Below are 22,291 nucleotides of genomic sequence, written 5' to 3' on the forward strand. Positions count from 1 at the left end.
TATATAAATGAAATGTAGTAACTAGCTAGTATACATACACAAATAAATGTATTAATTAATTTTCACTTACCGTTTTTCTCTCTAATACATGGCAAACATCCTTAGCCTTTCATAGCCTACTACATTTTCCAAGTTCTTTGTTTTCATCGTAAACAATTACCTTGCCCATCTGCCATATTAAAGCATGCATGAACAATCTATTTCTATCTTCAATTATCAAGCACTTATCAATGAGATCACTTATTTTTTTCGTTGCACCACTGTGATGTATTTTACTTTCTACAGATTTTCTATTTACTCCATCAGATGAAAGCATGCAATGTTAAGAAATACATCCTGGATGGGTGTGTAGCCTTTTTTTTTTTTTTTTTTTTTGCCTAATTAGTTAAAGCTTATTCTTAGCACTTTTTCAATTTTTGGGTTTGGCTCTATTTGCAACTCATCCAATGCACTTTTCCATTCTTTTACACTTTTGGAGCGAAATGAAGAACCCAAAACTTCAAGACCTAATGGATTGCCATGTGCATAATTGGCCACACTTTTTGATATAGCTGTGTATCCTTTAAGATCACAATTATTTTCAAAAGCATGTAAGCAGAAGAGCTTAAGAGCTTCAACATCATTTAACCTCTTAACCTCATAAACTTTATCTGTACTTGATTTAACCAACTGTGCATCCCTAGTTGTGACAATGATTTTGCTTCCAGCACCAAACCTGTACCCTTTAGGTAACAATTCATTTAATTGGGATATTGCACCATCCAAATCATCTAAAACTACAAGGACCTTTGTGCAGCAGAGTCTCTCCTGAAGTTGAGTTGATTCCAAGCTTGGAATAGTTCTATCATGATAGAACAGTTGGAATAGAAGTTGCTTTCTCAATTCCATTATGCCATGCTTTTCATATTCTTCTCTAACATTGCGAAGAAAGCAATGACTTTCGAAATGACGAGATAACTTTTGAAATACAGCAAGAGCAAGGGTGGTTTCCAATACCGCCCATGCCATAAAGACCAATGGTGAGAACATCCATTAAGTCAATGCATAATAATCATTCAATTTCCTCGTTACGATTTTCAATTCCAATTAGGCCCTGCTTGAAATGATCACAGGTTTACGGGTATATAGTCAACTTCAACAAAATATCTTCAACAATTTTATCTATAAACTTGTATTCGGGCCTAGATAATTAAGAAATCGTCAAATACAAATTGTTAGAAATAGAAGAATATTAGGTGTATAATATTTAAAAGAAATAACTATAAATATAAATGGTTTTAATTTTAATGTTATTTATTACTTATATATCCAGATTGTAACAGCCAAGACCACCCGCATGAGATATTGTCCTCTTTGGGCCTAGGGAATCCTCTTACAACCCAGCTGTCAAGGTTTTAAAAGGCCTCTCAAGGGAAAGGTATCCACACCCACTTATAAGGAGTGTTGCGTTTTCCTTTTCAACCAATGTGGGACTTCACAATCCTACCCCCTTGCAAAAATTTCATCCTCGAAATTTCCTACGTCGCTAAAACGTATAAGAATATTGGTTACGGATCTACGCCTCGGGCTCCCACGTCACTTCCTTGAGTAGGTGGATCTGTCACAAGACTTTGGCTTGAGAAATAATCTTATCGACCAGTACACATTCCTCGTGATTTAAGATTTGTATTGGTTGCTCCACGTATGATGGATATTCTCTTAATCCAATGTCGGGAGTCTCGAACATGTGCAATACATCTCCAATGTCTTTTCGTAGCAGCGATGTGTGAAATACGTTACATACCCATGTTAACTCTACCGAAAATGCTAACTTGTACGCCATAAAATCAATTTTCTCAGTAACCTCGTAGTGACCAATACAACGAGAACTTATCTTCTCTCATCAGCCAAAGCATACTACTCTCGTCCATGAAGACAAGTTTAAGAAAATCTAATCTCCATTATATAATATTATAAAAATTTATCGATTTTCGATGCACCATACAGTACTAGTGTACTGTGGTTGTGGATGTGAGTAGCGCACTGGTGGAGTGTGATTAGCTCACAGGTTTATACTCTCCCGTGGTTGCCATCGGACCGAGGGCAGGCAAGTTTGATATTGCCTACAGTCGCCCCCCTCCGTGGCCGGGATTGAGTTTTTAGCATTGGCGCTGCTTGGACGCCAGAGCGGCCTGGATGCCGATTTTCTCTCTATAACCTCCCCGTCAGATGGTGCTTTGGGATGCTGGGCATCGTAGGACACTAATGGTATATATTATGTGCATCAAGTATCCTTTGTATATATATATATATAAATTATTTATATTTGTATGTATCATACCGTACGGGGACAGCGATCCGATATGGTCCATGAAGAGCTAGCCTCGTAACTATGTTGCCTACGAGACCAGGGGATTGGAAGGCCAATCTAGGCAACCACCCAAGACTGTATTGGTAGCAGTGTGCCCATGACAGCTGGAATCATGGATTGCACAGCATGTTGGAGGGTATCGTTTGTACCCCTGATACGAGCGTATATTCAATAATATATTTTGAATTTTAAAATATTATTTGACCTCATACTATTCTATCTATTCATAACCTGAGTTTCTAACATTATGTTATCAATTTTGATTTCACTTTTTCGTAAGCAGAGAAAAAAAAAACTGAAATGAGAAAATATCTTCAAATATGGTTAAATAAAATTGATGGATTTCCAATATTTGCGCTTGATTTGATAAGTATTAAACTCCGCTCCTTCGTCTTTTACAGCTAGCAGATATGTGATAGTTTATAATATACATATAAAATCAATATTAAGATACAAAAAGCTACCTTGTATTCTTTGAATCATAACCGCTAAGAGCAGCCACTTCACTAAGAGCATCCCTCCAATGCTGCATCTTGTCCATGTTGTCCTTAAAATGTTGTTCATGTTTACCTAATGATTCTGCATAACTTTGCTCCTGTTTCCATACAATGGATGGTTCTATGCCATAAAAAATGGGTATCATATCACTTCCACCTCTCTAGCATTCCAGTATGCAAATCACTTGTCAGGAAATTAAGATATAAAACTCACAATTGCAGCTGAAGTAGAAATGATAAAAATGAGAATTTGTGTGCAAAATATTCAAATAAATACACACAAATAATTGGCAATTGTAGAAGGATTGTATTAAAGCAAAAGAATAAAATAATTTCTCTCTAAAATAAAGAGAGCACAAATAACAATACCTTCTCTCTTATAATAGGAGAAAACCTACACACTCTCTTATAAAGGAAAGATACGAATATTTAGGAAAAATCTTTTCTTAATTTTCTCTCTAATACTCTCCTTCTCTCTCTTTGTTTCTATGTGTATTTCTCACACCAAAATGAAATCACACTTTGAAAGGAAGGGAAATACATATATATAGATGAATATGGTGGTAGAAAGAGGCGGTAGAGCTTGCAAAATTCAAATTGAATTCCTTTTGCTAGCTGCAGAGAGCTTGCTACTGTGTTAGGACCCGTCCAAGACCCTTTACCAAAATCCTAGACAAGCCCTGATCCCATGGAAACACCATCGAACCTTCCAAGAAAAATCCGGCAGCATCTTCCCTAAGGGTTGGACTTATCATAAAATTTTCTGTACAGAAAATACATTTCTATATAGTATCACCTTATCCCTCCCACCTTATTACGAATAAATTCCACAAATGGTAGCACTTCGATAACAAATTAGATATAAAATATATATAAGCAATCAAAATATATCATCATAGGTTCATAACCGCCCACATCACCCACTTAGTGCTGCAAATCTAAAATACATTTCGCACATCGTTTTAAAAATATACCACTGCGTAATATAGAAAGAAAGATAAATCAACCGCTATATCAACAATAATAATAATAACAACCATTTGATGCTAATAATGATATTAATATAACTCGTCCAAGGCTATCAACAGTCATCCCACATGCCCAAAGGCTATTGTATAACCATACCTGTCCAAGGATTGTCACATAATAATTATAATATCAGTACCAATAACACAATAACAGGCCTGTAGGCCTCCACACCCGCTCGAAAGTTTACACATTAAATCGAAGGCTTTTACACTAATATGAAGGCCCCTGTATGATAATAATAATAATAATAATAATACTTGGTGGAAATGACAATAAAATAATATACATCACGATGGTAATGATAGTATTAATATAACTTGCCTGAAGACTACCACACAATCATATCTGTCCAAGGGCTCTCATACTCGCCTGATGGCTGTCACTTGCCCAAGGACTATCATACTTGCCCGATGGCCATATTTCTCACCCATTGGTTGTGATACTTGTTCAACGTTACAGTATGATAATCACAATAATAATAATAATATAAAAATAAATAATGACGATAATAAAAATAATAATAATAATGATGATGATAATATTAGTAATAATGAAAATAATTGTAAACATAATTCTGATAAATAATAATTGTACTATTAATAACGAGAATAATATTAATAATAAATAATGACAATAAAAGCAATTAAGTATAATGTTAGAAAATTAGGTTATGAATAGATAGAGTAGTACGAGGTCAAATAATATTTTAAATTCAAAATATATTATGAAATATACAGTCATATCAGGGATACAAACGATACCCTCCAACATGCTTTGCAATCCATGCTTCCAGCTGCAGTCGGCACCCTGCTACCAATACAGTCCAGGATAGTTGCCTAGATTGGCCGTCCAATCCCCTGGACTTGTAGGCAACACAGTTACGAGGCTAGCTCTTCATGGACCACATCGGATTGCTGTTCTCGTACGGTGTGATACATACAAATATAATATATATATATATATATATATATATATATATATATTTTATATATACAAAATATACTTGATGCACATACTATATACCAATGGTGTCCTACGATACCCAGCGTCCCAAAGCACCATCTGACGGGGAGGTTATAAAGAGAAAACCGGCATCCAAGCCGCTCTGGCGTCCCAGTAGCGCCGATGCTAAGAGCTCAATCTTGACCACGGAGGGGGGCGGCTATGGCCAATATCAAACTTGCCTGCCCTTGGTCTGATGGCAACCACGGGAGAGTATAAACCTGCGTGCTTATCACACTCCACCAGCGCACTAATCATATCCACAACTACAGAACACCGGTACTGTATGGTGCATCGAAAATCAATAAAATTTATAATATTATATTTTTATAATAATATTAGATAATATTATAAAATTTGAATTTTTTATAAAATACATTTAAATTTATACACTTTTATCAAATTCATAAAATTTCATATTTCCTTTTAAACAATCATATTGCCAAGCCATATAATGAATATTATATAACATTATGTTTAAATCAATTAAATAGCATAACAAATTAGACAATAATTTCTTTAATTTTCTAATTAATCATAGTACTTTTCAGAATACATATATATAATTACATATATCCACACGCACACAACCACACGTAACATGATATAATTATATACATTTTCATATAGAATCACACATCTCCATAAATATATATATATATACCCAAAGCTTTAACTGTGTATATATATATACATATACATATGTGCATCATATGTTCACAATATATGTGTGTATGTATTTATATATATATAAATATATATCAATCAATCCATACACATATTAACTCTAATTTTTCATACCATAATTCAAATCAAACATAATAGATAAATTTACAGATTCTGTAAAGGTTTTATTTCACCTTCTAGCTTAGTATTAGATAATTAAAATATTACGAAACTATTGGTTAGGCCTCAATAAAGAAAATGAAAATACTATTAGGATTCTAAACTCCCAATTTCACTCCACGACTCAATAATTATCAATATTGTCCACCCAATTGGATAAAATACAAGGTGAGCCGATTGGCCTAAACTCAAATTTTGGAGTTTTTCAACATCTTGACAAATAATTTAAATTAACCATTCCTTTAGCCTCTAACAATCATTAAGAACCCAAATGTAATGGCAATTGGCTAAAGACTTGTCCAACCTCTATCCAATTTCAACATAAACACAACCTAGCTCCATCAATGGCAACTTCCTAATTACTTAATTATAATTCACATTCTAGCTACCAATTTGAAGCATACAATGAGAGCACCAAGAATATACCTTCAATTGGTCTAATAGCTATTGGAGATCGTCGGAATCTTACTGGGAAGTTGCTGCAGAAATGATTCTGTAATTCCTCATGAATGAGCAATATTTGAGCCAATCCGAGCTTGGAAACAGACTCAGGGGGCCCAAATTCATGGGAAAGGACTAGTCATGCCACCAATAGCGGTTGAAAAACCAGACAACAGGAAGGACGCTTGTTGCCAATGTTGGGCGTCGATCCCAGCACGTCCGTCGGCCAACCGGCTGGAGATTCGATGATCGGACTCACCTAGCCGTGGCCCATCCAATCGCCTAGCGTGTGTGGTCGTCCGATGGCCGGAAAAGATGTAGACAGAGAGAGAGGGGGACCAACGGGAGGAAGAAGAAGAAGAAGAAGCAAGGAAGGAGAAAGTCCCATGCGTCTCTTTCCACGTGGGGGAGAAGAAAAGAAAAAGAAAAAGAAAATAAATAATTAAATATATAAAATAATAATATAATAAAATAAAATAAAATAATGTAATATTTAATTGTCTGAAATATGGCATTTCCTTGTCGTGACACATGGCACCCTTTATAATGTTACACGTGGTGTCACTGTTCATTCACATTCACAGATCGATGAATAGTAATAGCTGTCTCGGAAAAACTTCACAAGTCTCTAACTTTCCAACCATATGTCCAAATCGGGCGTGCCGCTAGTCTACGAGCTCGTATCGATGAGTACTTCACAACCATACATAAGTTAAAGCTAAATTTTACGAGAATAAAAAGTCAACTTTGGCACCCTCGGACAATTCGGACCTCAACTTGTTTTACTTATAACTTTCAAACCGTAGCTCCTTTTTCAACGTACTACTAGTCTATGGACTCAAGTCGATGTGTACTTCATAATGGTGTCTTGGTCAACCTAAAATTCTTGCTGAGTCAAAAAGTCAAAGTTTGACCCTTCTCTATCAACGACGGCCAAACCCGATCAACCTTTGTCAACATGAGAAAATTCCGGCGTTCTTCGGGACGGGGTGTTACATGCCATGCCACCTATATTCCTTGCATTAATTGCTCTTTTTGGTCAAACAAAATGGCTTAAGGATAAGAAGAGTTGCTACCACCTTAGTAAAAGTATGAAGAAGTTTGAAGAAGTAAGAAGAAGCTTGCAATAATTACACCACCTCCTTTGACCGGTCAAGTTTCTGAATTGATAAGCAAATGTGGCTTTACTTGCCACCACAACACTTCATCTAAACACCATGCGGAAGATGCAAAATCTTTGGAGAAAACTATTATGCAAATCTTAGATTCCTTAATCGCATCCATAATTTCTAATATCTTATGCCCACTTTCAAGGTTTTCATCATCCTTGTATGTGTTGATATGCTTTTGACACAGAGCATTATAAAGATATCTAGTAAAACCTTCGCGGGTGTCCTCACCCCTGAAACTAAGAAACACCTCATACTTCTCTTGAAAAGAAGATGATGACGCAACCATGTTTATAACCTGCAGCAAATCTTAATCCACAAGCAAAAGTAATTATAAATTAGTAACAAATTGAATGGAGGCTTGGTAACTACATGTACCTTTGCCCGTCACACGCTTGCCCTCCGACGACGTTGCTGCAGCTAGGTTCTCTGAGGCCGTTTTGCTCTCTCTACTGTTTCTTCGACAGTCACCTACCCACAACAGTACAAAAACGCCTTCGTTGCTTGCCCAAAACAGTGTTTCTCTCACTCTGTTTTGGAGGAAAGCAGGGGAAAAAGGAGTTGGAAACCGCGTTAATTTTATCAGTCAACATGAATAACAATAAAAAAAAGACTTTTTTTTTTTAAATAGAAAAATAAATAATAAAAAAGACCTTATTAGTCAATATCCATCGTCACACTACGTTCGTATTAGAATTTCATTAGAAAAATGTTAATTTTTAATTATTTGAAAGATTCTGTATCATTGCATTGCACCTTCCAACAAATAAAAATAACTTTTTTTTTCTTTTTTTTTTTCCACCGAAATGAAAAGAGCACCAAGTTGCATTGTTATTTTTATCTTTTTCTACTTTATTAATTGTGTGTCATTTGTTTGCTTTAAATGTTAATAGTGTTAAAGTTTATTAATCATCTCAATTAACTTCAATTTTAAATGAAAGCAAAAAAATCTACACTAAAATTATTTTGAAATAGTTTTCAATTTAATGTTTTATGTTTTTCATTTTCTATTAAATTTATAATTTTTTAAAGTGAAAAATTTATAGTTATTTAAAATATATATTAAAAAAAATTACAAACAACTAGCTAAAAAAAACTAAAAACCAGAAATAAACAACATACGCGTTATTAAAAGATACATAAAAATTATAAAAATTATAACATGCAACCTGTTATAATGCTACGTATGCGTTATTATTGAAATTGAAATTGCTTGTAAGCTAACGAGGCTTCTAGATTATTGAAAAAGTAAAACACGTAGTGCAAGCATAGATGGGCCACGATACCTTCTACAATCTTCAAAATCTGCGTGGTCACTTCCAAACCTCAAAGTCTCCTTGCAACTTTTTTTCACTAGGTTTGCCGTTTACATTTAATATAAATTCCTTCTGATTTGATTGTTTAAAACATAAGTGTTAGATTAAATTGCATATAGAAATATTTTTCTTTTAATGCTTTGCTGAGTATAAAAACCAAAGAAAAAACAAAAAGTTGTAGTTAAAGTTTCTAAGTCGTCAGCCTTAAATTAGAAGGCAAAGAGGCCCAGACGGTATTAAGTTTGTAGTAATGGTTAAAATGCTCGTATGATCCAAGAGAGGATTTTAGAGAATCCATGGTGGAAATGACACTGGCAAATTGAATTTAAGAGCCCTCTTAAAGTTTTATGTTTCAATGAATTTGGTGGAGTATTACGGTATTATATTGGAGGTCTTCCATAAAGTCTGTGCTGATTTATTTTTATGTTGTAAATGCAATTTGATTTATTATGAGAATACCTTTTGTCGGATCTCTTGTTATATATATGGTGTTCATACATTATTTCTCAATTCTTCACGGATTAATTAGCAACTAAACATATACATATTGCTAAACAATACTGGACATTTTTTTTTGGTTTTTCAAAATTCAATACTATTTTATGAGAAAAAAATAAATAAACAAATCAGAGGTGAAGCACCTCTCATGATTTAATGATAGTTTTAAAACATCCAAATATATATATATATATATATATATATTACATAGTTTGTGATGGTTCACAAACAGCCCTGCTTTAACTCTTAAGCCTGCATTTGGTTGATGGGATCGGCCAGGATAGGATGGGATCGTGTCCCAAGTGTGGTGTTTGGTTTGCAATTTTGAGTTTGGGACAAATTAACCCAAACAGTGATTTAATACCAAATAACTGGGACTCAATTGACCCGTCCCCCCCCCCCCCCCCCCGGGTCATATTTGTCCCAAGCTCATCGAAGGTCTCTCTCCCTGGTGTCTCCCGCTGGTGTCTCTGGCTAGATCAATTTTGTCGGACTGTTCACGTCTATCGTAGGAGTGGAAACTCCCGGTGAGTACAGTTCTTCTTCTGCATTCCGTTCTTTTTACTTCTTCTTCTTCTTCTTCTTCTCAGTCTTCAATCTAATAGTCTTCGATCTATTCTTCTTTGATCTTCCATCCCCTTCTTCTGCGTTTTTCTTTGATCTTCCATCTTCTGCTTTCTTCTTCTTCTTCTGTATTTTTCTTCTTCTTCTTCTTCTGCTTCTTCAATCTTCCATCATCATCTTCTTCTTCGTTTTTTCAAATAATTTTTTTACCTGCAAAATTAGGGCTTATATTTTGTTTTCATGTCATTTGTTGATCTGCAAAATTAGGGCTTGATATTCATGAGGAAGAAGGCTTAATTTTGGAGGCTTAAACTAGAGCTAAAGCATCAAATTTGGAAGGTAAGTGTTCTGTTTTTGCCTATTGTTGATGTGTTGCTTATGATGTGTTGGCTAGATTAATATAAACCATTTTTTACTTGCTTGTGTCTATTTCAGATGATACTTTGTGAATTAGCATATCTAATTCTGTTTGTGATGGTGGTTTGAGAATTATATCTAATTTGGTTAATGTCTTTGTGCAAAGTATTAGATCTTCAATCTGTTTGTGATAATACTTTGAAAATATGTATTGCTAGTAGCAGTGGCAATATATCTGTATGAAAATATGCATAAACTGGTGTTGGTGTTCTAGCTACTAAGTATATGGCTATTTGGAGGCAACCAAATTTTGGATTTCAAGGCCAGCAGTGCTAACATATTTGTTTTGTTCTTCGTTTAGAGAAAGAAGAAGAAAATGATGAACCAATTGATGCACATGATTGGAATATGAAAATATGTTTTGTTAGTAGCAGTTTAATAACAACACAGATTTCCATTCTTCGTTGTGTCTATGTTTTAGGCTTCTAATAGATAGATCAGCATATGGTGTTAAAGACACTGGTACTAAGCTTTCACAAATTTATATCCAGTATCATGGAATAGTCATGCTGTTATTATTATTAAATGTAAATGTACTCCAACAATGTCTAACATGTCAAAAAGCCGTGTGGAAAACAATTTTGTGCCATTAGATATATATATATATATATATAGTTGCGGATTGAGGAAATTTTTGCAGGGGCACCATCATGTAGTATCACTTGGAGTGTAAAAATGATTCCATTTGTTGTATATTTGGGTCACATGAGGTTGAGTATGTGAATTTTGAAAAAGCATAATTGCAATATCTGTCTGTTGTAGCTATTCAGAACTCAATTACATTTTTTGTGAATTTTAATTCATTTGCATTGCAGTTTCATTTATAGATAATAAAATAATGTATCTGATACTGAATCTTTTTTTTTTTTTTTGTATGTGTTGTACTCGATAGATTTCACACAGATGCTATATCAATATCTATTCATATAAATTACCGTATTCATGACACATTGTAGCACAATATCATGTCTTTCATTTATGCGCCTTCAAATCATATTAATATTATAGTGTTAACATTTAAAATATATTCCCAAAAAAAAAGTAGTGATAACGCTTGCCAAAAAAAAAGGGGAGAAAGAAACATTTTTATTAATCATGGCCCCCAAAAATATAATTATTAGCTAATGGTTGTATAATCAGCTATTTGTTTGGATTATTATCAATGGGTGTTTTTATTTATTTCGCATATAATTAGTTATCGGTGTAAACTCAAATATATACATTTGTATGCAAACAAGTATGTGAAATTGTAGTTATTAACAAGTTCTTAATTAAATATGATAGTTATTAACAAGTTCTTAATTAAATATGATATTATGTTTTTTTATTTTTACATATGATTTAATATATTATAATATCAATTTAATTGGTTTTTAAAACCATATATTAAAAGTAATTTGTGGGTATAAAAAAAAATTACAATTTAATTCTAATGTAAATAAAAAATTACAATTACAAAATTTCATTAATTATCTTTATTTTTTATTAATTATTATTTATAAAATATTATGTTATAATTTAATTATAATTTATTTTTAAAATTATAAATTAATATAGTTTGTGGATGTAATAAAAATTGAAAATTTATATGTAAATACAAATATATCAATTTACAATATTAATTAAATATATTATTTTTTATTATAATTATAAATCGAATTTTATAAATTTTCATTAAAAAAAATTATAAAATAGTCAAATCCAGTCTAATCCTGCACCAAACATGGAACAACCAGTCCACCGTCCGGAACTATACCAAACATAGGACTGCACTATTCTATCCTGTCCGATCCGAACCTGTCCTGCCTACCAAACGCATCCGCCGTAGGTAAAATTTTTGTAAGGCTTTTATCAAATAATGTTAATAATTTTTTAAATTAAATTAAATTTTTTATTTTAAATATACATTTTTTCTTAACTTTTTGAGATAAATTTTAATAGTAAATATTGTTTTGATTGATAATAAATTATGCAAGTGGCAGGTTCTAATATTTTTTAAAAAAATAAATTAAAAAATGCACATTAAAACACATATGTAATTTATTTTTATTTATATGATAAACAATAATATAATTGAAAAATTGATAACTACGAATACAAATTCGTAAAAAACAAATATATATATATATATATATACATGTATATATATAATGAGAATAAAGAATATAAAATCATTAAATAAATTACAAGTGATAGATAATATGAGGGGAAAAAAACTAATAACTAATAAGATTTACTTGTTCTAAGAGCCATTTGAATAAAAATTTTATAGATTATAGAAAAATTAAATAACTTATATAAAAGTTCAATTGATGAAAAGAAAAATATAAGAGTAAGTTGAGACTCATGACATGAGAGATTTTTAACCTATCTTTTACTTTTTAACTATTAAGACTTTATACAAATATAAAAAAATAAAGAATTTAATTTTTGATAAAATGGAATGAATAGTTGATTGATGCCACTTTTCAAAATAAAATATATGTATATATATATAAAAATAATAAATTGAAGTGGGTGTAGAATTAAAAAAAAAGTCCATTTATAAATTTTCTAAAAAATATATTCTATCCTACTTATTAAATAAAGACTAAAAGTATACAAAACAATATATAATATTTTTAACATAATTTTTTTTTTGGACCACTTCATAATGGGCCCTAGATATAGGCCTTACTCACTAATACTTAAGCCGGGCCTGCCCTGCTTTGTGAAGTTCCATTATTTGACCAAATTTAGAGTTGAAAAAGCTCTAAATCAAACCACCTGCACAATAGCATACCACAAACACACCCTAGTCAAGGTTGTAGTTGGGCTTTTACGTGCGTAAAAATAAATAAATAATGATGAATAATAAAAAAAAAAGAATTGTATATATTCGGGTAATTATATCATTAATAATCACCCTGTGTCAGTACAGCTTTAGTATATTTTGTTGAAAATAAATCTAAATCGAATCCTTTGTGCACCTTTTGCCGCATGCCAAGTGTTTGTTTCAGTTAATTAATACTACTAGTGTCACAGCCTTGTGATTCAAGTTTCTTAACCAATCAAATAAAAAGAAAAGAATAAATGAACAGAAATTATGTAATTAACACATGACTAATACTAATCGAATAATTCAAATTTAACTTAAGTTGAAACCAAACAATTTGTTAACAAAGGCAGTTCACATTCAGTGCTATAGCCATATCTATACACATATCATTAAACAGACTTCACTACTGATTCATGTTTACCCACCCAAAAGAAGGAAAAAAAAAGAAAAAAAAAAAAACAAGAAAAAAACTTCAGTATTGAATCTTGCAAAACAACGGCCTTAGAAAATTCCAAGGAAGAGCCTTCTTCATGATGCCCAAGGAGTACTTCACGGTGCCCATAAACGCTACGTAGAGAGGGAATTGCAAGAGTGCGAAAACCGTCACGGGAACAAAAGCCACGCCATAGACAATAGTGGTGGTCCACCGCTTCTTCATATGAACGATCAGAATTACAGTGGCCGAGAAAGCCAGCATGGTCACCGCCACAGCAAAAAAAAGGAAGGTAAAGGCCAGCGTAAGCTTTCAAGGGAGAGACTGCCGGAAATCTTGAAGCCTGAAGGGAGAGGTGAGGATGGAGATGAACATTACCACCGATGTGAGAGAGCTGACGAGGGACAGAACGTCCATGACGGTGAAAACCACAAAGAAGGGGTCGTGAAGTAATATCGGAACGCCCGTGGACTGATTGGAACCTCCTGGAACGGTATACGCCGCTGTGAAGGCTACGGTAGCGATAAGCACTGCGATTACTGAGCAGGATTCTGATGTTCGCTTTAGCCAGTTTTGTGCCTCTTTGAGAAGATCTGCATGAGACTTTTCGAAAAACTCTTGGGCAGTTTGACCACCTTTGCTGTGGTTCATCGCGTAATGGGATGGAATTAATTTCCGAACGCACTACACAAACGTTTCACAGTATATTTATATCAAGAATGGACCATTCATGCTATAGGTACCAAATAATTTTGCAATATATTAATAGTTTACAAATTGATGACCTTCTATAATCATGAAGGGTAAATCTATAAATTTGTACCAAAAATTTAGTTAATAAATTTAGTGTGTCTAGAGTTATTGTTTTATGATTTAAGTTCTACATACATTAATAGAACCAAAAAGAAAAAAAAATATCTTTCTATATTATAAATCTAAACAACATTCACCAACATAAAAAAAAAAAAATTGGAGTTTATTTGAATATACACAAAAAGTTTCTAAAGGAGAAAATAATAATAAAAAAAAATGTTTAGTTGTAAAGTAAATTCTCTTGTATTAGTTCATGAACAGCATATATACATTTAAAAACAAATTTGATATATTTAGCAAACCATGACGAATTCCGTGATACATAATTAATGATAAAAAAACATAAAACAGAATAAAGCAAGTTAACTAAATTTTATAAAATTTATCTATAAAAATGCATAATTGGACTTAATTAACATTAAGGTAATATATATGACAATGTGAGGATAACTATTATTATTCTTGTTAATTTAAAGTATAAGCGTCAAATATACTATAGTGTTGGGAGTAAAATGTAATTGGCCATAAATTAATATAAATATACCTCAAACCATTTCAATTCATCTTGCAACTGAAGAGCAGGATTAGGCAAAATTCCAGCAGAACAATGGGTCATATCAGAAACATGGTGCAATAAGGTATAGCCATTGTTATCAATTCTCCTAACCAATCTTGTCATCGGAATCTTCATCTTCCTTACATGTTCAAAAATATCCCTTTGGCGGTACCTATTCGCGACATGCATAATGCTAAGTCCCTGGTCACTAACATGCTCCACTGCCTGAGGATACTCTTCAAGTATCCCATTAACGATTTCAACTATACCAGTGCTAGTTGCTATAAGCAATGGTGTTGTACTTGTAGAAATTAATGGTGGAGGATTATTATCATCTTTTTCCTCTTTATCTTCTTTCTTTCCTAATATAGCTGTTTTCTCCGATCCACTTCCTTCCGCTTCTCCAAATGAAATGATTCCTATATCTGGTTTTATATCAGTTTTTTCCCATGATTTGTCAATCTTTATGAGTAGCTTTGCAAGTTTCCAAGATGATTCGTGCTTCTTCTTCTCGTTTTGAATGTTGCCAATAATTGGCCATCCTATTCAAGATGATAGCAATTTGTTAAAAAAGATTTAATTAATAGTTAGATAAAAATGCACTTCAACTTTCAATTTAAAGGCTGTTTAAGGCCTTTCACGAAGTAATTTATAAGTCATTAACACATAATATATTCAAAATTAATTAAAATGATAATTAACTTCCAAGTTTCAAATAAAATGACTATAATAAATGGATAAATTTTCCTATCTTTTTTATTAGTTTTTAAATCATATTAAAAATTAGAATTTAAAATTAATTAGTGGTTAAATATGAGTTTAATAACATAAAAATCTTATCTAGGTTAGGACTTGATAAATAATAAATACATTTTTAAAAAATCTGTTTTTGACATGATTCGAATGTTGAAAAAGGAAGCTATAATAGTTTTACCATCAACACTAACTAATGTAAGCATATACATGTAGGTGAAATTAAAGAGAAGTTAGCACAAATACCAGCAGGTAAGAACGTCCACAAGCCAGAGTACATCCTTGTGATTGCTGCAGTTATGGGCAACACGATCAGTTAGGTAGGTGCAATTTGTCTGTTTATATGTAAAATAATTTTGATGTATAGGAGCGTACACTTCACCTTAAAAATAAAACAAAAAATTTAAAAAAAGATTTGTCTGAGGAAGAGGTAAGAAAATAAATAAATAAAAGAAAAAAAAAAGTTAAAGAGAGAGGAATAAAAATAATAACCAATCGTGTATGGCTATACATGCTTTCCATGTATTACCTCTACTGAACCTTAAAAAGCAAGATTGACGGTGGTGATGTCTACTCCATCCACTCTCCAAACCGTCATGTTGCCTAAAATTCATTTGATCACCTTTGTCATCATCATGTTCATTATTTGGAAGACCTGTTATATATAAATGTTAAACATGGAAAATTTTACATTGTTTATTATTATTATTATTTTAAAAAATTTCAATGTGTAACTAAAATATTAAGAAAAAAGAGGAATTATTATAAGCTTTAGACTTACAGAAATAGATAAATGATGCAAATTTGCCCATGGGGTATCCACTCTTGAAAGCCGATGGCATGTATGCTAGTAGCTGAAGACACGTCATGCCTTTATTATCCATAAGATCTCCCAGTATTTCATCATTTCTAAATAACCACAATGCTGTCTCTGTTTTTGAAACACATAAATTATCTATTATTAGTTCAACATATATTACAATATATACATATTACTTTCCAAACATTATTATTAGTTCAACATATATTACAATATATACATACTACTTTCTAAACATTAAACCAGCGTGGTAGCTCCATTGGTTTGAATATCAGCACCCATACCAAGCAAGCATGGGTTCAAGTCTACCGGATGGGGGCTTAGGGTTTAGCCCCCAAAAAAAAAAAAAAAAAAATTACTATAATAGTTATTGTTTTGGGTAAGATCAGTTTTTTAAAAATTCCTAAATAAAAAAGAAAGTACAACTTTGTTATCAGTATAGAAATTAAAAAAGCTTTTTGTTTATCTGGACTTTGACAAGAAAGCAAAGAAGGGGCCGAAGAGACCTAATTAAAAATTTGATTATAGAAAGGCTTTACAGTAATATTTAGTTATGCAAATATAGCTAGAGAGGTTGGTTCAATGGTCGGTCCTTCACACCCGTAGGAGATGCTGGCTTCGAGTCAAGGAAATTCTGGGACTATGTCTAACACACACCATGGAGTTAAAGAGATTGCTCTAAAAATCAAACAAGAAAACTCAAAGAAAGAAACACAAATTAGGAAGATCATGTAGTTAATTAGCATATCATATATATATATATATATATATATATTTTAGAAGGTTGAAATTAAAGGAAGCATTTCGCTCTTAACAGAAGACTAGAATCGTTGTGACAGGGTATTAAAAAAATTTATGATTATTCCTATTACTTTTGGACCAACACACAGGGGAAAAAAACACTTATTTCAGTTTGGGTTCAAAAGCTACTTTGAAAGAAAGATAGAGAGAGACCGAAGTGTTGGCCATTGATGGCACTATGAAGAATGGAGGTATTATCATCTCTGATGCGCTGAATCTGCATATCGCAGTGACGGCTTCGGACTTCGGAAGCCAAATACTTGACCATTTCTCTCATACCAAATGCAGCAGCTCTAAACATTGGAGTTTCTCCTAAAGCATTTCTAGCCTCAAGCTGCTCTGGAGACCAATGCATCAACACTTGAGCTGCTTCAATATTTCCAATAGCGCCAGCCTCATGAAGAGGTGTGTTTTTCTTATCATCGGCTTTCGCAATTGGCGGGTTTGGCACAATCTGAATCAATTCTTCAAGCGGGCTTTTAGTTTTACTGTAAACAGCTATATGAAATGGGGTATCATTAGTGACTGTGAGAGGATAAAACACTGCTTCTCTGTTTTCTTCATAGAACCTCTTCATTCTTTCCCAATCTCCTTCTAAGGCTGCTCGGTATGGCTCTGTAACTAGTCCTGGAACACTTCCCATCTCTAATCTCTCCACCTCTAGATCTTTGGCTTAGCTTGCTTTGATCACGGAAAATTGACGATTTTGTTATATAAGGGAAGGACTCCACTTTAAATTATATTCTTATTTCTAAAGCGTATATAAACATCAATGCACAGTTAAAGAGAACAAAGGGTTTAGAAAAACCGGGCAAGAATTTGATGCTTTTATCTTGTGCACTGCTTTATAATATCAGTTTAATTGTTATATTTCGTTGCTCATTTAGAGAGACTTGGTTATGATTCTTAAAGTCTGATGCTTTGAATGTATGTTAATTCTGATTTAGATTAATTAATTGAAAAAACCATTATTTCTATTCGCATATATTCCTACAGATTGATGATTATATTAGATATAAATACAGAGAGATTAGTGATGGGAATATGAGGCAAATCACATCTACTTTATAATTTTCCGAATGCATAAAGTAGCTAGAAAGACCAACACTATACTCTTTTATTCCTATAATATCGAAACAAATCAGAGGGGATCAAAATATTTTCCATCAATAGTTGCTATACTGCTTCCATGGTGCTGAAAAATGTGGATATATGCGGGAAAAAAGTTAGATGCTATATTCTGTTACATGAAAAACGAAATACCTTTGCTAAACCTCAACCGGTACTCAACATGTGGAAAATACCGACAAAAATCTTTTGCTTCCTGAACAAGTAACATGAATAGAACTTATGACCTGTTGCTTTGGTACTAGTTAAACCACAATTAGTTACCATTCTCAAAATCTCATATTTATGAGAGATAAACAGGAATTGGAAGATTCTAAAGCATCTATATTTTTAGTTTTCTTTTAGAAATTTTATTTTGTTTTCCCAGAAGGTGCTCACCATCCTAGACTACTTTTGCATAAGTTCACTTAATTTTGAAGGTTTTCAAATCCTGTTTTGAAAATGTTCCAGCTTTATGAGAGTATCATTACATTTTAACCATTTCCATACTACACCGGATGATGTGGAATCAAACACCAGATGTCCCTTCAATCTCTCTTCTATCTACCCATACTGGTTATTATACTACCTTTGCAGGGATTAATTATGATGTTAAATTTGTTCATTTCGAGCCTAGTTAAGTATAGTACATAATATAAGTTGACGATTATATACGAAACATAGGAACCCAACAAGGGAGCAGAATAAAGTTCGTAGAAAGAAACAAAGAAAGAAGTGTGTTGACACTAATTTGTGGCACCATCTCTCTGCCTTCTCGAAATCCAACTTCAATACAGAGCACCTGCAAAAAGGCCCTTACTCAAGATACAGGAGGTGTGACGGATAAGGCCCCTTTGATGCCTAAGTTAGATTTGGGAAAATGATTATGCATTTAGCAGAAATTTAGTGAATAGAACTGTGTCTTACCCGCATTGCTAGCTGCTTGACCTCTTACGTATACCAAGGGAGAACCTTTTTCTCTAAATTACATTTAGGAAGATGATTTACCAGAGAGATTAAGTGAATAGAATTGTGTCTCAACCCCTTTGGTACCTACTTGACCTCTTCTTATACATCATGGGACCAGCTTTCTCTCCAAGCCATTAACTACTCTCCGGTACCGTTTTACCATTCTTCTATCTGGTATTTCCTTCCTACAACCACCGCTTCAATTGCTTCTTATTTCACATGGAGGTTTTCTACAACTACTCCATTAAACGCAAGGGTCTTGTTACTTGGTCCATAAGCAATCCGTTCACCAACCTCTTCCTTTTTTTTTTTTTTTTTTTAAAGCGAAATTAAAGAGTTATTGGGCTTTGATTGGGGCCTGTGAGCTTTGGGACTATAATTATTCTTAGGACTGTTCTTTTCACACGTCTACTTTTGCTTCTCTCACTGCATGTTATGGTTGTTCTATTTTTAGGATTGTTCTTTTTACATATCTATTTTGCAGAGTGTTAAATAGTCCAAAACATATCAATCAAACAATATTAACTTTTCTTAGTATATATCGACAGCATAATATTAAATTGTTCAACTAACTATAACTAAACATATATATATTTTTTTTAATCAAAAACTGAATTATGTTCTTTGAAGTAGAAGAAATTTATTTAATTTATTCAAGTCGAGTATAATTTATTCATAATTTAGTTAAATTCTTTTAAATATAATTATATCTGAAGGAAAATGTTTAATCTACGAAATATTCAAACCTTAAAAACATTTATTAAACAAGATTATATAAAAATAAAATTATATTTAAAACAATTAAATCATTTATATGTATAAATTATATTACATATGAATGAATCAAAATTACAGTTTTATATATACATATATATATATATATATGTATTTATCTGAACATATATCTATATTGTAACATTAATATATGTACTGAACAATTTAATATTATTTAGTTAATATATATCGAATAACATTATTTAACCTGAGTCTATTGAATATTTAATAAAGATGCATATTTTAAGAAATTTACATAAAATATAATTGGGGAAGCAACAATGATTGGGTGAAAAGAACTATCCATAATTTTAACATTCGCCCCCGGCTTCTTTAGGTACGCAAAGTATGTATAGTTGGCCTTTACAGCAGGGCCGGCTCAAGCTTATATGGGGCCTTGGCTGGAAAGGAAGATAGGGCCTCATAGGCATTTGCTTTTTTGTTTTTTTTTTTCAAATTATTATATATATATATATATATATAGGAATTTGCTTTTTTTTTAATTATTATATATATATATATATATATAGAAAGTTTATTTTTATACTCGATGTTGTTTTAGTGTTTAACACTAAAATACTTATTAAAAAAAAACAATTATATACTACATATATGATAAACTATATAAAATATAATAATAAATCTATTTCGAAAATTGAAAGGAAAAATAAAAAAGACTACCATGCAATATATTAAATTCTCAATTTATTTTGAATATAATATTTTTTGTTGATTTTTTTTATTGATTTTTTAGTGTTTAAAAATATATTAATTTTTATTGTTTAGTAATTAAATTGTTTAATGAATGCTCAAGCTTACACGGGCCCTTGGCAAGAAAGGAAGATAGGGCCTCATAGGAATTTGCCTTTTTTTTTTAAATTATTATATATATATATATATATAATTTATTTTTATACTCAATGTTGTTTAGTGTTTAACACTAAAATATTTATTAGAAAAATAATTATACATTAAATATATTATAAAATATATAAAATAAAATTATAATTCCATTTCAGAAGAAGTTGAGACAAAAAAAACTATAATACATTAAATTCTCAATTTATTTTGAATATAATGTTTTTTTTTTAAAAAAAAAACCTTTGAATATAATGAAGGTTTTTTTTTTTTTTAGAATTATTTGTCATGTTAAATAAAAATAAAAAAAATAAAAAAAGAGATACCAATTTGTTTTTTTTTTTAATGAAAATATATACTCTTAACTATTAAAGGAAAAACTGAAAAATGCATTAAACTAATAAACAATTATTTGCTCACAAATTAGGTTGGTCAAATCATTAATGTATTTATTACAATTTTATTTTTTCAAGACTTGTTGAAATTAACCCACCAATTTATCATCTATAAATCTATTTCATCAACTCATATAAATACTAATCTTATTAAAAAAAGATCAAAAAATAAATTAATATTAAAAAAACTAGCATAAATATTATTACTTTCATTTCTTTATTATAAAATACTTGTAATAATCATTTGTGAACCTTTTAAATGGGAGCCTTGGTTTTATATATATATATATATATATAGATATATTATAAAATTAAGGGCCCTAATAATTTGGCAGCCTAAGGCAATGGCCTTGGTGGCCTTATCCTAAAGATGGGCCTATTAATGAAAATGTAGAAAGTGGATAAAAGTACAGAAATTGTTTATTGTTTCCATCTAATGTTTATGGATTTTTAAAGTATTAATTGAATAGTATATCGAAAGAAAAAAAAAAATTGAATGAAATTAGAATAAAAAAGTAATAGTAAATATTATCAAATATTGAGAATCTTATATTTGAGTATTTTTTGTATCTTAGTATTATCTGTTAAATTATTCTATATTTTGGTATTAAATAACATTATAATTTATTCACTTATAATAATTTATAATATTTATGGACTATTTTATTATTATTGTATTATAATTATTGTCTTTTTATATTATTTTACTATATTAATTATTTTATATGTCAAAATTTGTATTCTAAATTAAAAATTTACAGTTTCAGTAATCTTATCAATATTTATATCGATATCAACATTTCTATCGATACTTTCGTAAATTTATACCTTCAATTTTTTCATCGACATCGATATTTTCTTTACTGTTTACAACTACGAAGTTTATAAGCGTGTATTCTAGCAAAAAAATAAAATAAAATAAAAATAAAATTAAGATTAAAAAAATAAAATAAAATAAAATAACCTTATAAATGTGTAAGCCAACTTTGTTTTCAAACATTGTTGGAAGGAAAGTTGAATAGATCATTTAAATTATGATTTTTTTTAAATAAATATTTAAATTAT

General features: G+C 31.3%; 2 protein-coding genes across 2 annotated transcripts; both read right to left on the minus strand.

Annotated features, from left to right (window-relative positions):
- Positions 1–381: 381 nt before the first annotated feature.
- On the minus strand, positions 382–1,008 carry LOC107431159 (disease resistance protein Roq1-like). Its single transcript, XM_016042038.3, has one exon. It carries the CDS (start codon positions 1,006–1,008, stop codon positions 382–384), a length of 627 nt encoding a protein of 208 aa, XP_015897524.3.
- A 12,346-nt stretch (positions 1,009–13,354) lies between these two features.
- On the minus strand, positions 13,355–17,825 carry LOC107431160 (uncharacterized). Its single transcript, XM_048463620.2, has 6 exons — positions 17,277–17,825; positions 16,284–16,433; positions 16,032–16,157; positions 15,749–15,793; positions 14,738–15,291; positions 13,355–14,064 (listed from the first exon to the last, which is right to left on the minus strand). Exons 1-6 carry the CDS (start codon positions 17,764–17,766, stop codon positions 13,693–13,695), a joined length of 1,737 nt encoding a protein of 578 aa, XP_048319577.2. The 5' UTR covers positions 17,767–17,825; the 3' UTR covers positions 13,355–13,692.
- Between the last annotated feature and the right edge of the window lie 4,466 nt (positions 17,826–22,291).

This window comes from Ziziphus jujuba, chromosome 6 (genome assembly GCF_031755915.1).
Source record: "Ziziphus jujuba cultivar Dongzao chromosome 6, ASM3175591v1".
NCBI lineage: Eukaryota > Viridiplantae > Streptophyta > Magnoliopsida > Rosales > Rhamnaceae > Ziziphus > Ziziphus jujuba.

Coding starts and splice junctions, on each gene's coding strand:
- LOC107431159 (XM_016042038.3), bottom strand. CDS start 1,008: ATGGCATGGGCGGTATTGGAAACCACCCTTGCTCTTGCTGTATTTCAA.
- LOC107431160 (XM_048463620.2), bottom strand. CDS start 17,766: ATGGGAAGTGTTCCAGGACTAGTTACAGAGCCATACCGAGCAGCCTTA. Junction 15,292..15,748: donor GTGGACGTTCTTACCTGCTG/GTATTTGTGCTA, acceptor CATCTTGAATAG/GATGGCCAATTATTGGCAAC. Junction 14,065..14,737: donor ATGAATTGAAATGGTTTGAG/GTATATTTATAT, acceptor ACGTTTGTGTAG/TGCGTTCGGAAATTAATTCC.